Source organism: Scylla paramamosain, chromosome 5 (assembly GCF_035594125.1).
Source record: "Scylla paramamosain isolate STU-SP2022 chromosome 5, ASM3559412v1, whole genome shotgun sequence".
NCBI lineage: Eukaryota > Metazoa > Arthropoda > Malacostraca > Decapoda > Portunidae > Scylla > Scylla paramamosain.
Window position 1 is genome coordinate 35,647,119 of NC_087155.1, and position 15,437 is coordinate 35,662,555.

The 15,437-nt window shown below is 43.3% G+C and overlaps 1 protein-coding gene across 20 annotated transcripts in view; it reads right to left on the reverse strand.

Moving 5' to 3' along the window:
- Window positions 1-8,993, reverse strand: part of LOC135100892 (centromere protein F-like) — a 59,012-nt gene extending 50,019 nt beyond the window's left edge. For 12 of the 20 annotated variants that reach the window (XM_064004435.1, XM_064004426.1, XM_064004425.1 and 9 more), the window contains exons 1-3: window positions 8,925-8,993; window positions 4,004-4,156; window positions 2,222-2,338 (exon numbers count right to left, since the gene is read on the reverse strand). In XM_064004435.1, coding sequence (XP_063860505.1) covers window positions 2,222-2,338; window positions 4,004-4,156; window positions 8,925-8,987 — 333 coding nt within the window. In that variant the 5' untranslated portion in view covers window positions 8,988-8,993. Of the gene's footprint in view, window positions 1-415; window positions 449-2,221; window positions 2,339-4,003; window positions 4,157-8,924 lie in introns of all 20 variants that reach the window. The other 8 variants (XM_064004431.1, XM_064004442.1, XM_064004441.1 and 5 more) reach the window with 2 other exon arrangements.
- Between the last annotated feature and the right edge of the window lie 6,444 nt (window positions 8,994-15,437).

The window sequence follows — 15,437 nt, forward strand, 5'->3', positions numbered from 1 at the left end:
ATCTCGAGAACCAGGCCAGAGACAAATTCATAAACTCGCAATCTGGTTCAGCACACGCAAGAAAACAACCTGTCCCGCAAAAATTTTGGGACTGGAAATTGAACAAACGGGATCCTCTTTCAGAAAAGTAATACTAGAGCTAAATTGATCCAAGCCAGCGGTGAACAGAGATGCATACAGTAAATAACCCGCCAAAACAAAAGCAGCATTCAAACCGAACACCACACTTGGAGGCAAATGAGCGGTCGACTCTAGAGTAAAGGGAGGGAGAGAGTATCGACCAATGAGGTGATCGGATAGCTAACATTTCAACCAATCAGCGAGAGAACTGGCGTACCGTCTAGGGCCGCGTCTCACTCTTAACACCAGGAGCAGTCACCAGGCTCTCATGACTCAGCCTACACACACGGCTTACCAGGGCCACGCGATATCTCTGTGCCCATAACTCCTGCAACACAAGCAGAAGTGAAACATGTCATTAGTAGGTTTCTATAGACATGCGTCCCAAAAAGGATTGACTGCAAGAGAGAAAAATAATAATAAAAAAAGAAAAAAAGATATGATGGTTGTTTCAAATCTTGGTTCTTTTTAGCCTTTATTATATGCAACTTGGATGAATGGTTAGGGTTGATGCAAATATATGTACAGCCAGAGTTAATTAAAAAAATGTGATGGCTTTATTTTGTTTGCTTGGCTTAGGTGGGCTTATCAAACCCGACAGTCAGTGACGTTAGCAAAACATTAGTGCAAAAAAATATGCAAAATATATTTCATTCTCAGTGCAAAATGCTGAAAGTATAGCATGATTATCTGTATTATTGCCAGTATTATCATTTTTATATTCATCATTATCATTAGCATTATTACTGTTATTCTCTTGGCCCATACGCGCCAACCTTCAAGAGGAAATGTCAACATACTAGTGACGGAGTGTGAGGCAGCAGGAGGGCCCCAGAGACAGGGGTGTGACACAAGCTGGTGGAGTTGTGCAGGGCATCCAGGTAAAAAAACTAACAAAATAACAGGAAAAAACTTCATGTGTGGATGTAAAAAAGAATCAAAACTACTGAGAAAAAAATAATGCTTGTTTTCTTTTCTTTTGCCGCTATTCCATTACCACAAAAAAGTTCTCTAAAAAAGTTTCACTAAGGAGTATTGCTTTTCTTTGCTTCTCTTCAGCTTGGAGGCGTTCATCACTTCACACAGTCGCACGCGCACAGCAGAGGCAAGCATAGCCCTAGCCAGACATGGGAAAAGGGGGAGGGGGGACACGTAGATCATAACCACGAACCGCTGAATAATCATCAAGGGTGAAAATGATCGTAAAAACACTGATAACTGACGCACATGCAAACTATAGACGATTGAACCACTGGAGTAAAATAGGTATTTTGCAGCTTCCCTTTTTGTTCTTTTGTGATGTTCCTCTCTTCTTACTGCATGTTAATGGGGAGAACAGGAACCAGCGAAGACTTTACAATTGACAGCTTACATATAACGGCGTGGAATGGCGAGGGGAGGGGGAGGGAGGGGACATAGAAACACCGAATCATTACCATGGCTCACGTGTCACGATGCCTTCTGCAGGAGGTCATACCGAAGACTGTACGCTCGGATTGAATGTTTTAGGAAGTAAGAGAATTTTTTTGCAGTTTTAGAGAGAGAGAGAGAGAGAGAGAGAGAGAGAGAGAGAGAGAGAGAGAGAGAGAGAGAGAGAGAGAGAGAGAGAGAGAGAGAGAGAGAGAGAGAGAGAGAGAGAGAGAGAGAGAGAGAGAGAGAGAGAGAGAGAGAAAATAACGAGAAAAATTAATGCATTTATTAGTATGCAAATGACGGACATATTTTCATATTCACCCCAGCAGCGGCAGCAGCAGCAGCAACAAGACCAGCAGCAGCAGCAGCAGCAGCACCAGCAGACCCTCCACTCAGCAACCCTCCCACCTACGTATGAGTACAGTCTACATTAGGTCTTATGTACACACAGCTAGGCCACCCTTCTCCTTATCCTCCACTGCTACAGGAGAGTAGTTCCCGGGGGCACTGGGCTAACGCAACACAGCCGCTAGGGGTAAGTAAATAAAGGGACATGACTAGTACCTTCCTTAACTTATGAGCCACACTAAGAGGCGGAGGGGAGTAGAGATAAACAAAACTGCTAATCTAGAAAAATACACACATACACGCACTAAGTAAATTTACGGCTTCTTAGCAAGCAGCGTACCTTGCTTGCCTCCCTCAGCAGGCAGACTTCGCGGTTTAAGCGATCGTTATCCGTGAGCAGGGAGTCGTGGGCCCCCTGCTGCCCCTTGGCCTCTTTAGCACTGCGCCTCTCCATTTGCTACAACAACCCAGTATGGTAGACTTTGAGGGCCAGTCAGGGCTACCGCAAGCGGCCGCCATTAGAGCTACCGGGGCCGCGTCGCCGCCTTGGCTGAGACCACTGAGGAGAGGCTTGCCGAGAGCTTCCCGCAAGCTCGGTTGTTACCACTGTTCCCATTATTTGTTACTCCCCGCCAAGGGCTACAGGGAGGCTGGCGACTACAATACAAACCTGATAACCCATGAAATGTTTAGGTGCAGGTAATGGAGAAAATCAATTTATTTCCTTGGGCACAAATTTTGCGTCTCTCCTGAGTGTCTCAACCGAGGCGGCTCCTTCACTTAACATGTCTTATAACTGGAGACAAAAACTGTGAGGAAATAAAACATAAGTTTGCCAGATGAATAAATAATGAGAAAAAATGAAGCAGGACAAAACAAAAAAGTAATGTGGCAAGAAAACACAAACATTAATGTTATCCAATAATTTCACAGGTGGCAGGTGTCACATCACTCACCTGGTGGCTCTGAGGAAGGTGTGGGGCGTCCCGGCACAGAAAACGGAGCAATTGGACCATTTTCTCTCAGTATCAAACTTTGCAGAACAAGAACCACAACACCCGCCACTACTGGCCTACCTTGCTTCCTTCCCCTGGCAGTACCTGCATCCCCCTACCCGCCCCGGCCCTGCACTCACCACCTCCCACTGACAACCTCATTCCCAGCACTATTACTTTAACGGCAGCCATCCACGCCTCTCACCGCCATGATTTAATTGTGTCACAGATTTAACCTAAGCTCAGAGCCCCTCCCCGCCTCCCGCCCACAGAACACTACTGCGGGAGAGATATAACCTGCTGACCTTATTGTTGGGATAAAAATAACAACCTCCACCATTGTCTCCTGTTACTGCAGCCTCAACACCACCACGTCACTGTGATCCTATCTCTACCATCTCCGCTTCATCACTATTACCATTATCACTACAGCTTAGGACCACTTAATCACTATTTCCACTACATCACCACCGTTTATCCTCCCCACCTCAGTACAACCACCATTTCATCACCTTCACAAAGCTACCACCACCACCACCACCACCACCACCATCACCATCGCCGCCGCCACCGCCGTCACCTCCTTGACCTAAAACACCCTCAGGCTGCCTCGCCCACCATCTCCCCTAAGAGGCAAAGTTACGTAGCTAACTTTGTAACTTCGGTAATTCCTCCACCCTTACTTCTGAAACATTTCACAGACCCTTGAGTGTAAATAATTTCCTCCAGACAGAAATATGACAATAAAATACTAACAATAACACTTTAATCCCCCTCTCCTAACTGAGAACCTGCTAGTACTGCTGAAACTGATGACTAAAATAACTACTCACTTTATCTAAAGGGCATGAGGAACACTCCCAGCAAACAGCATAACTTCATTACCCCGTCAGCGTCACCTTCAGGCGTTCACTCCTCCACGGGCAGGTAGAGCACAGGTGTGGACTGCAGGAGGGGACGTTCTTGTGGTGCGAAGACAGAATGAGTGAACCAAATGAAGTCGGAAGGAGACAACCACATTCAGGAGGACGTAGTGAAGGAGGGCGAGGGAGAGGGAGGGAAGGGACGGGATGGCGGAGGATCAATGGCTACCTACGACAAGGGAAACACAGGCGGCGAGTGCTTACCTTGATTGTCTCCCTCAAGATGGCTACCTCGCGGGTCAGGTGGTCATTCTCCGTCGACAGGTTCTCCAGTTGGCTCTGCACCTCGACGCTGAGTCCCCGTGCCTTCTGGTGTCGCAGTTCGTCCTCTAGCTGTCGCACCAACATGGCTTGTTTCTGTAAAGAGGGGGAGAGGGAGTGTCTCAGTAACCACTTGTCTGCACGGAACATGCATCATCTCCTTGAGCATGTTTGTTTCTCTCGCGTCTCCTTCTCCTTCTGCTACACCACCATCATCATCATCAGTTTCTCCACTTTCTCCTCTCCTCCTCCTCCTCCTCCTCTTCCTCCTCATGCATCTCCTCTTTCACATGCATCTCTTTATTTCCTCCTCCTCGCCGAATAACACAAAGCTCCTCACTCGCCAAGCTCCAACACGAACTCTTCATTCTCAACTTCCTTGGAAATTTGCTCAAAAGACTGGAAGTGTCAAGATTTATTTATTTATTTATTTTATTTTTTGAAAGAGTTAAAACCAATACCAGTTAGAGTTTAAATGTGTGTGTACCTGAGTGTGTGTGTGTGTGTGTGTGTGTGTGTGTGTGTGTGTGTGTGTGTGTGTGTGTGTGTGTGTGTGTGTGTGTGTGTGTGATAAGTTTTCCCCAATGGTATATCTCTCTCTCTCTCTCTCTCTCTCTCTCTCTCTCTCTCTCTCTCTCTCTCTCTCTCTCTCTCTCTCTCTCTCTCTCTCTCAGGTTTCGTCAGGGTCGCCAGCCGTCCCAGGGTCGCGTCACGCAGGGCGGCTCAACATGAGGCTTGACTGGCCGCCATTCCGGGTCACCGCGTCGCCGGAACCCCGCCGCCTCCGCCTCCCTCACTCCCAGGGCGGCGGCGGCGGCGGCGGTGGCCAAACAGGACGCGGACGAAGACCATTCTCGCTTGTATTAATAAATATTTTCGTGTCGTCGTAATTTCCGCGTAAAAATGATACCATATGATCGGGATCTAATTTGGCGCCACGCCTCAGGCTAATGACAGTCGTATCAGTGATTTTAAACGTAATCGGATTTACGGTTTATTTCTGGAAAAGGAATTTACAGGACCGTTGGTGATGTGAGTTTTTATAAATAGTTTTGTGCGGACAACATCAATTGGAGGTGCTAAGAAGATTTTGCACTTTTTTTTTTCATTCCACGAACAAAGAAAGAGAGTGAACATGATAGAGGCCAGATGACAGGAGAGATGGGCAAATTTGGAAATGAGGAAGTACTGGTGAAATGCAAATTTTGAAAAGGACCAAATGCCTTAGTACGCAAACAAATGATAAGTAAACGAACTAATTAACCAATGTGCAATGCCAATGATCATATTGCTAAAGAAAGATATGTAAGGAGGTGAAGTAAATTGATTTCATGTATCACGAAAAAACGAAAGTGAGGGCATGCTTTGTGATACTTAACAAAAACTTGTAATGAAAATAATTGGCTAATTGGCGCTACTGCCATCACTACCCCTGCTAATGGTACTGCCGTTACCACTGCTACTACGACTACTACTACTACTACTACTACTACTACTACTACTACTACTACTACTAATGGTATTTTTACTTGTGTTACCGCTAGTGCTGATGTTACTACTACCACTAATGCTATTACGCACTACTACCACTACTACTACTACTACTACTACTACTACTTCTACTACTACAACTGCCGCTACCACCATTACTGCTACTACTACTACTACTACTACTACTACTACTGTAACTACTACCATTACAAAACCACCCCTACAGGAGCTACAACCACTATTACTTCAACAACAACAAAAATGCAACCACTCCTAACCAATTACCAGCATTTCACCCAGCACCACCAATCATGGAAACAAAGCACACCAACAAGGAAGTAAACAGAAAAAAAAAAAAACAGAAAAAAGGGGGAAATCACAAGTGTCGACAAACAAACAACAACAATAACAATATATCCTGCAGGAAGACAAACATACACACACACACACACACACACACACACACACACACACACACACACACACACACACACACGTTCTACTGCAACGAATCAACGTTCATCGATTCCTTCATTTATTCGCACGCACAGGTGACGTGACGCAAGCAGGAGGGAGGCAGGAAGGGAGACAGGCAGGCAGGCAGGCAAAGGTCAACTGAAGCTTGCGTATACCAGTTCACGTCTGACCAGAGATTTAATATTCCCTGCCTCTCCTTTCCTTGACCTCACTAATGGTATTCAGAGGTCAGTAAACACAATCAGGCAAATTAACTACATGTAAAAATGAACTGCAGCGAAAAATTACATGGAAAAAAATTACTACTGAGAGAGAGAGAGAGAGAGAGAGAGAGAGAGAGAGAGAGAGAGAGAGAGAGAGAGAGAGAGAGAGAGAGAGAGAGAGAGAGAGAGAGAGAGAGAGAGAGAGAGAGAGAGAGAGAGAGAGAGAGAGAGAGAGAGAGAGAGAGAGAGAGAGAGAGAGAGAGAGAGAGAGAGAGAGAGAGAGAGAGAGAGAGAGAGAGAGAGAGAGAGAGAGAGAGAGAGAGAGAGAGAGAGAGAGAGAGAGACTATTTCATTCTCTTCTACACCACATAAAAGTTCCATGAAAACAAATATGAGGGATAAACTGTGTTACGTTGAAATTAAACAAGAAAAAAAAGGTAATTAAAAAAAAAACATACGACAATTATAAAATATACATATTAATATTAAGTTAAAGAAACAAACACTCAAAAGCAAACCTTCACCATTCCTCACCACAAAAAAAGTTAAAAAGAAATGCACACACAAACTCACACAAAGAGAGAGAGAGAGAGAGAGAGAGAGAGAGAGAGAGAGAGAGAGAGAGAGAGAGAGAGAGAGAGAGAGAGAGAGAGAGAGAGAGAGAGAGAGAGAGAGAGAAACAGTTAAAATATCACACACAGAAACAGAGAAACATAAAACACATGCCGATAAAAGGCGAGAAACATAAAAAAGAAGAAAAGAAAAGGAAGGAAAATGAAATGTGTGTTTGTAAAATAGATGAGAAACTGAAGGGAAAGAAAAAAAGAAAAAAAAAGAAAAAACATGAAATTCAATACAGGTGGAAGATATTTTGTAAAGAGAAAGAGAGAGAGAGAGAGAGAGAGAGAGAGAGAGAGAGAGAGAGAGAGAGAGAGAGAGAGAGAGAGAGAGAGAGAGAGAGAGAGAGAGAGAGAGAGCCCTATATTGCTGCCATAAAACATATCACCGTGATCAAAGTCTTATCAGAGAAAAGAGGTTGAAATGAAACGAAGAAAAGAGATAGAGGGAGGAAGAGAAAGAAAAGGATAGATAGAGAGAGAAAGAAAAAAAACACGATAATTGAAGGAAAATGAAAAATGCGGAGGTAAAAATCCTTATCAACACGAAAAGAAGGAGAGAGAAAAAAATGGAAGGAGGAAAGGAGCAAAAAATAAAGGAGGGAAGGGAAGGAGGAAGAATAGTAAAAATAATACAAAAAAAATCCCACGGATAAAAACTTTGACCATTGAAATAGTTAAAAAGAAAGGAAATGAAGGAAGAAAGATGAAAATAATGGGAAAAAGGAGAAATTAAAATAAGAAGGACGAGGAATGAAGAAAGACTGATAGCTGCAGGAGAGGGAAATAAAGGAGTAGAGAAAAGGGGAGGCAGAGAGAAAGGAAAGAAAAGAGAGAGAGGAAAATGATGCAATACAAATGAGAAAAGGTGAAAATGCGAGGAAGAAAACGAGGAAGTTACGGGAGACGAAATGTTACAGCGAAGGAAGGAACAAAACAGCGTATATAGGTAAGAACAGAAGTGAAGGAAGGGAAGGATGGAAAGAAGGAAAGAAGGAAGGATGAAGAGAGTGACATGAAGACTAAATAATGAATGAAGACGAGGCAAAGCATTGGGTGATGAATGAATGAATAAATGAATGAATAAATGAATGAATGAATGAATGAATGAATGAATGAATGAATGAATGAACGAACGAATGAATGAATGAATGAATGGATGGATGGATGGATAGAAACAGACACAAATACTTCAAAATTACTATCTACAAAAATAAAAAAAGAAAGGGGAAAGAAAACAAAACGCAAGAAGAAGAAAAGCCAAATAAATAGAACAAAAACAACAAAACAGACGCAGAAAGACGGAGAGAGAGAGAGAGAGAGAGAGAGAGAGAGAGAGAGAGAGAGAGAGAGAGAGAGAGAGAGAGAGAGAGAGAGAGAGAGAGAGAGATTAAAGAACATGAAAAGAAACGGAACAAAATCTTAAAAGCGAGAAAGGAAGAGAAGACTGAAAGAAAAAAGACGAAGAAGACAAAAAGAACATGCAGCAAAACTTGAGAAAGAAAATGGGAGGAGGAAGGAAGCGTGGAAGAAACCAGAGGAAGGAGATAAACGAGAGATAAATGAGATACGAGAATGAGAAAGGCAAGTAAAGGAGAGGAAGTAAAATAAGAAAAAAATGGAGGAGGGAAACAAAGGCGCACTTATACGAATGAAAAAAAGAATAATGATAAATGATGAAGAGCGAAGTGAGGAAAGAAAAGTGAAAAAAAGAGAGAAACGGAAGACAAAGAGAGAAATGATAAGGAGAAAAAAAGAGGAAATAAGATGAATAGCATGAGAGAGAGAGAGAGAGAGAGAGAGAGAGAGAGAGAGAGAGAGAGAGAGAGAGAGAGAGAGAGAGAGAGAGAGGAGAGCGAGAGTCAAGCACGAACACAAACACACCATGACGTAAACAAAACTCAACTAAACTGAGTGGACTTTAGGAAAGATACAAACAAACAAGACAAGAAAAGATAAGATAGAGGAGTAAGTAAGTACGTAAGTAAGTAAACAAGTGAGTGAGTGAGTGAGAGAGTGAATGAGTGAGTGAGCGAGTGAGCCAGTGAGAGAGGGTGAGGGAGGCGAGCACCGCACCTCCATACTGGGGCCGCGAGCTCTAAGATGTCGCAGTTCCTCCTCCAGTTGCCACACCAGCATGGCTTGTCTCTGCGGAAGATGGAGAGGCGACATTAGTGGAGACTGCTGCAGGAGGCGCCGACGGAGGAGGTGTTGTTGTTGTTAGAGGAGGAGGAGGAGGAGGAGGAGGAGGAGGAGGAGGAGGAGGAGGAGGAGGAGGAGGAGGAGGAGGGTCACCCATGGAGGCTCCCAGATGTGTCCTTTCTTTCCTTTTCCCTCCCACCGACAGAATGACCGCAGGCATCTCTCGCCTCCACCGCTCTCAGGAGAGAGAGAGAGAGAGAGAGAGAGAGAGAGAGAGAGAGAGAGAGAGAGAGAGAGAGAGAGAGAGAGAGGTTGGTCAGGTAAATGAAAGAACAGACAGACAAAAAGGGGACAGATGCACAGATGAATCGAGACAGATGACTGAAGGAAGAGCGCACGAACAGAAAGACTGGCAGGTGAAGTGAAGATAGGAAAGGAGAATAAAAAAAAAAGGCAAAGATAAAAAGGAGATAAAAGACTGATCAGGCCAAAAAAAGGAAAGGTGGAGTACAAGCAGACATGCAGACAGACAGATGTATAAAGGCAGACAGAGATACGAGAGGTAGAAACAGATAAATAGAGAGAATAATGGAAAGCAAGCAGGCAAAGAGGCAGTAAAGCATAAAGATATACAAAAGAAAAGCTAGATAAAAATAGATAAATAGGATAAAAAAGATAAAAGACCATAAAAAAGACACACACACACACACACACACACACACACACACACACACACACACACACACACACACAGACAGACAGACAGACAGACAGACACACACACACACACACACACACACACACACACACACACACACACACACACACACACACACACACACACACGTAGGAAAAGAAAGAGGGAGAAATAAAGGAGACAAAAGAAGAGGCACAATAAATCTCTCTTTCTCTCTCTTCTGAAGGCTCTGGCGGGCAAACAGTCTGGTGCCGGAGGAGGGAAGGGAGTTGCCCCGAGGGATTAGAGGGGGAGGACTCTCTACAGGGTATGAGGGGGAGACGTAAGTACGTGTGTGTGTGTGTGTGTGTGTGTGTGTGTGTGTGTGTGTGTGTGTGTGTGTGTGTGTGTGTGTGTGTGTGTGTGTGTGTGTGTGTGTGTGTGTGTGTGTGTGTGTGTAGTGTTCTGAGGCTAAGACGAACGGTATGAGAGAGAGAAAACAAAAGCCAGAGAGAGAGAGAGAGAGAGAGAGAGAGAGAGAGAGAGAGAGAGAGAGAGAGAGAGAGAGAGAGAGAGAGAGAATGGGATGGAAAGAAAGTGTGCAAATTGTGAGTTAACGGTCGCACGTGACTCGTACTCTACAGGAAGGAGTGAATTCTGATTACCTTACACACATTACTCTCTCTCTCTCTCTCTCTCTCTCTCTCTCTCTCTCTCTCTCTCTCTCTCTCTCTCTCTCTCTCTCTCTCTCTGTATGTGTGTATGTGTGTGTGTGTGTGTGTGTGTGTGTGTGTGTGTGTATAATTACGTATGTTCCCCCCCCCCCCGTCCAGAGATCTGCATGTCCCACTAGAATGAAGGTAATATTACTAAATTTAAAACTACAAAAAAAGAATCCTGCGTTATGTTGTTATAATTTTGTTTTTTATTCCCCAAAGTTTATATCAAGCCAGTAATGTTCTGGTGTCACGGCGCGCACTGTTGTTGTTTTAGTTGGGAGTGTACTCGTACATACCAAGGATCTTTTGTGTTCTAACCTGCAGAGTGTCTGGTGCATCTGTTCTGTTGTCTATGTTCCCTGGGTGTGCTGCTGCTGCTGCTGTGCTTATCTGTGTGTTCTAAAGTTTCCTGCACTTACACTTCCCCACGTCTTTGTAATTAAGAATGCGCCAGATAGCCTAAAACATCTCTTTAACTTAAACTCTGGACCGTGTAGCCTTTTATTACATTCTTTTTGGACTAAGATCTAATAATTTTTAGGAAATTTTATGATTGCTCTCTTAAAAAAAATCAGTTCATTGTATTTTTGCATCTAATAAAAGCCTTCAAAAGTCTCTAGTCTTCATAATATTCTGGAAAATATAAGACTTTTTATGAGTTGAAAGAGGCCACCTGGTTTTTAAGAGTTAACAGTGGTGCACATTCAGCTTGTTATTGTGTTGCTGTGTTTATGTGTACGACCCTGGTCTGGCTAAACTTGGATACTTGGAATGCCAGGCGGCCCATCACGGCAATCACCGCAGGGACACACAACGGGAGGCTCCAGGTATTCCTCCAGCAGCGGGGGAGGCCCAGGAGCGCTGTTACCCTAGAGGCTGACAGGCGCAGTACAGGGAAAGGACAGGGAGGAACAAATAGGGGTGGACTAGGGGAGGAGGTGATAGACATAAAAAACACTACGTAAATCTACCTTCCTGTGAGGTAGTGTGTACAACGAGCCTACTGAACACATATCTAGGTAAGAATTATTCGTGTCTAACCGTATAACATGAACAGGACAGAAACACTTGATGGCACACGTACTGAATGGACTGTCACTACGTCTATATATACACAGGTACAAGTAGGGGACATCTGGTCTATCAAACACCTGGCTGGCGGGGGAAGGATACAGACTCAAACACACACAGTCGTGGTCAAAGGTCGAGACACGTGCTGCGCTCATTTTCATAGTATTTTGCGTTTTCTCTCAATCTTAAATCCTCTGGGCTACTGAAAAATCTTCTTATAAGACCTTAAATTCTTAGTAGATTAAAGGACTTTAGAATGAAGTGTTGTTTTTTAAGCTTCGTTCTAGCGGTGATGAGAGGAGCTTGAGCTGTTAGATTGAGAGAAAACGCTAAAAAAAACAAACAAAACGAATCGAAGTGAGTGCGTTATGTTACTTGACTCTTCACCACGACTACATACAAGAACAGACACGGACGCATCACAACACACTACGGACACAAACAAGGTACAGTATGGTAAGTCAGGAGGCTACTCAAGTCCGAGCCTCCACGAACATCTACCTGGGTACATGAAGCGCCTTGTTACCTTTACTAATCAGGCAATAATGTAGGCACTTGATCGAGGACTCCCAGCCAGTCAACACTACCTTCCTGGCCAGTCACTACCTTCCACCACTCCTGTCTACAAGGTACGGGTAGTTTTGCTCAAGAGGTAAAGGAAACACCACTATGGTTACCTGTGGAGGATCAGCCCGCGTCCTACAGCTGCGTCACGCCCCCGGAGGAACCTTGAGCGAAATACCTGTGGGGATCAGTTAGTAATGCCGCAAGGGAGGACACCGCAGATAAGGAAAAGTATCTAAATGTCTTCTATGATCATATTCATTCTTATATTTAACTAGGGAATGTCAATAAATGGTAGTTAGAAATACCGCACGGAGAGAATACCGCAATCTAAAATAATGATGTTGTTTGATAATCTTAATGTATTTCACTCTTACACTTTTGATTAGGAAATGCCAATGAATGATAGTTAGAAATACCGCATGGAGAGAACACCGACGTCCAACTAAAAGAATGATCTTGCATGACTGTTCTTACTGTATATACGAAATAACTGTAAAACTTATTTCAAAATGTAGCAAGGGAAGTGGGACGGTCTCTTTATAAATATCTTCTGTGACTATATGTTGCTGTCATTTTCCAGGAAGGCTCCACTAAGGCACCAAACTACACTTAAGCAACAAATACATTCTGTACTTTTAACCACAACTTTTTTTAATTCTCTAACGAGGCACCAAGTCATATCAAAGTAAGAAATAAGTTCAATATATGTATTTATAAGCTGAATTTTGTACTTTCTTTCCCAAACTACGTAAAACAAAAGCTATGTAAATAAGCATATCTGTCTAACCAGAATCTCGTATTTCCTCTCCTAAACTTAACAAGGAGCTAACATAGAGGACATGTAAATGGCACCAAACTATATCTAAGCACCTAATAATATCAATTTATATATCTCTTACTTTCTCACCTAATATATCTACAATCGCCCAAAGCAAAGGATACGTAAATGACACCAAGGTATAACTAAGCACCAAATAAACTAAAAGAATGTACATGTATCTAAGTAGAATCTCGTACTTTCTGTCTCCTGAACTTACTACAACCTAAAACAAAGAACACGTAAATGATCGCCCGTTTCGTTCCGGTCTAAAGGTCGCTCGTGTATCTTTTAGAGGGGATAAAAATAATCAGTGAGCGCCGCCACGGAAGCCGCCCAGCTGAGGGGTCTCCGGCGCACCGTCAGGAGGTAAAGTATGAGCCTGTTTCTCCTTCCCTTCTTAACATAGACGTCCAGCCGACCCATATTTTTTTTTTCCAGGTATTTTTCTATACTTTCGTTCATGCCCTTCTCTCTCTCTCTCTCTCTCTCTCTCTCTCTCTCTCTCTCTCTCTCTCTCTCTCTCTCTCTCTCTCTCTCTCTCTCTCTCTCTCTCTCTCTCTCTCTCTCTCTCTCTCTCCCTGACAGTCAACATCCCTTTGTTTTTTCCATTTGTTTTTTTTATATTTTTATTTCTTTCTTTTGTTTTTCCTCCTCTTCCTCTTCATTCATCATCATTTATCGTCCCTATCGTATCTTTACGTACAAAACACACACACACACACACACACACACACACACACACACACACACACACACACACACACACACACACACACACACACACACACAGACACACTCAAGTAAACACCCCATAAACGGAAGGATAAATACAGACTTGAAAGCTGCTAAAAGTTACCCACATTCGCACCCAAACTCTCCCCTTCTTCTTCCCTTAGGCGAGGTCAAGAGAGGCCAAGGTTAAGAAGGAGTGAGGGAAGGAATGAGAGGCGAGGAGCGAGGCTGGGAGGGAAGGGCGGAGAGGGGGATAGCAGGAGCGCTTACCAAATGGTCTGGGTCATAAGCCAAGTGACGAGACCAACCAGTATCATCATGGGCACAGTGCCAACTCGTGCCACGGAGCTCTTCAGTGCCCCCTCCTCCCCCAAACTCAATTCTTCCTCATGGCACTCACTTTTGTCTTCCTTCCATCCTTCCTTCCTTCCTTCCCTGTTCTTTCTCAGTTCTTTCCTTTGTGATTGTTCCTTCCTTCCTTTCTCGTTTCTTTTTCTTTCTTTTCCCCAGAGGGTTTTCCTTGCTTCCACGTTTCTTCTTTCCTTCCTTCCTTCCTTCCTTTCTTCCTTCCTTCCTTCCTTCTCCATTCTTTCTCACTTCTTCATTCTCTTAGGACGCTTTCCTCTCCTCCTTCTTTCCTTTCCTTCTTTTTTTTCGGGACGCTCTCCTCCTTCCTGCCTTACTTTCTATCCTATTCATCCTCCTTTCCTTCCTTCCTTTCCATTCCTCTTCTTACTCATCCTTCCTTCCTTCTTTTCTTTCTTCCTCCCTCCTTCACCACGTTCCTTACTCCCGAGTCTCCTCATTTCTCTTCGCGGAGGTGAAGTGGAACATGATGTGTGTTAGAGAGAGAGAGAGAGAGAGAGAGAGAGAGAGAGAGAGAGAGAGAGAGAGAGAGAGAGAGAGAGAGAGAGAGAGAGAGAGAGAGAGAGAGAGAGAGAGAGAGAGAGAATGGAAGAGGGATGCTCGAAACTTGAATGCCAATATAAAAATATTTGTCCGGCTTATTTCGATGTTTGATTTTGTTAAGTAATCGTCTCTTAATTGTTCAAGTTCTCTCTCTCTCTCTCTCTCTCTCTCTCTCTCTCTCTCTCTCTCTCTCTCTCTCTCTCTCTCTCTCTCTCTCTCTCTCAAGCAAACTGGGTTACCGTTATATATGTGAAATGAATGAGTGTGTGTGTGTGTGTGTGTGTGTGTGTGTGTGTGTGTGTGTGTGTGTGTGTGTGTGTGTGTGTGTGTGTGTGTGTGTGTGTGTGTGTGTGTCAGAAAAGAAAGGATCCCGCACTAAGAAGATTACATAAGATGATATACAGGAAGAAAGACAGGATGCAGGAGGAGGAGGAGAAAAAGGAGGAGGAAAAGGAGATAGAAGACGAATAGGCAGCAAAGGAAGGTACACAAAGAAAATACGAGAAAGAGAGAAAGAAAGGAAGGAAGAAAAAGAGTTAATTAGCTAAACAATTAAGAAAGAGGAAACCACGAGGAACCGAAAAAAAATAGAAGAGGGGGAAAGAAAGACAGAAAGATAGACCTTGAGGAAGCTAACTAAACAAATGAGTGAATAGATGAAAAAAAGAAAGAGAAACAAGAAAACAAAACAAAAAGAAAAAAAAACAAGGGAACATTAAATAAAAAAGTGAACTAACAACAAAATCAAAAAGAAAAAAGAACAGTTAAGATAAATAAACAAATGAACAAACAACAAAAGAAAGTGAGAGAGAAAAAAAAAGTTAGACAAGAAAATAGATAAACAAACAACGAAAAAAAGGAAAGCGAAAAGAAAAAAAAATCAGGTAAGAAAATAAACAAGTGAACAATAAAGTGACGAAAAAAAAAAGATGAGAAAAGAAAAAGTCAGATTA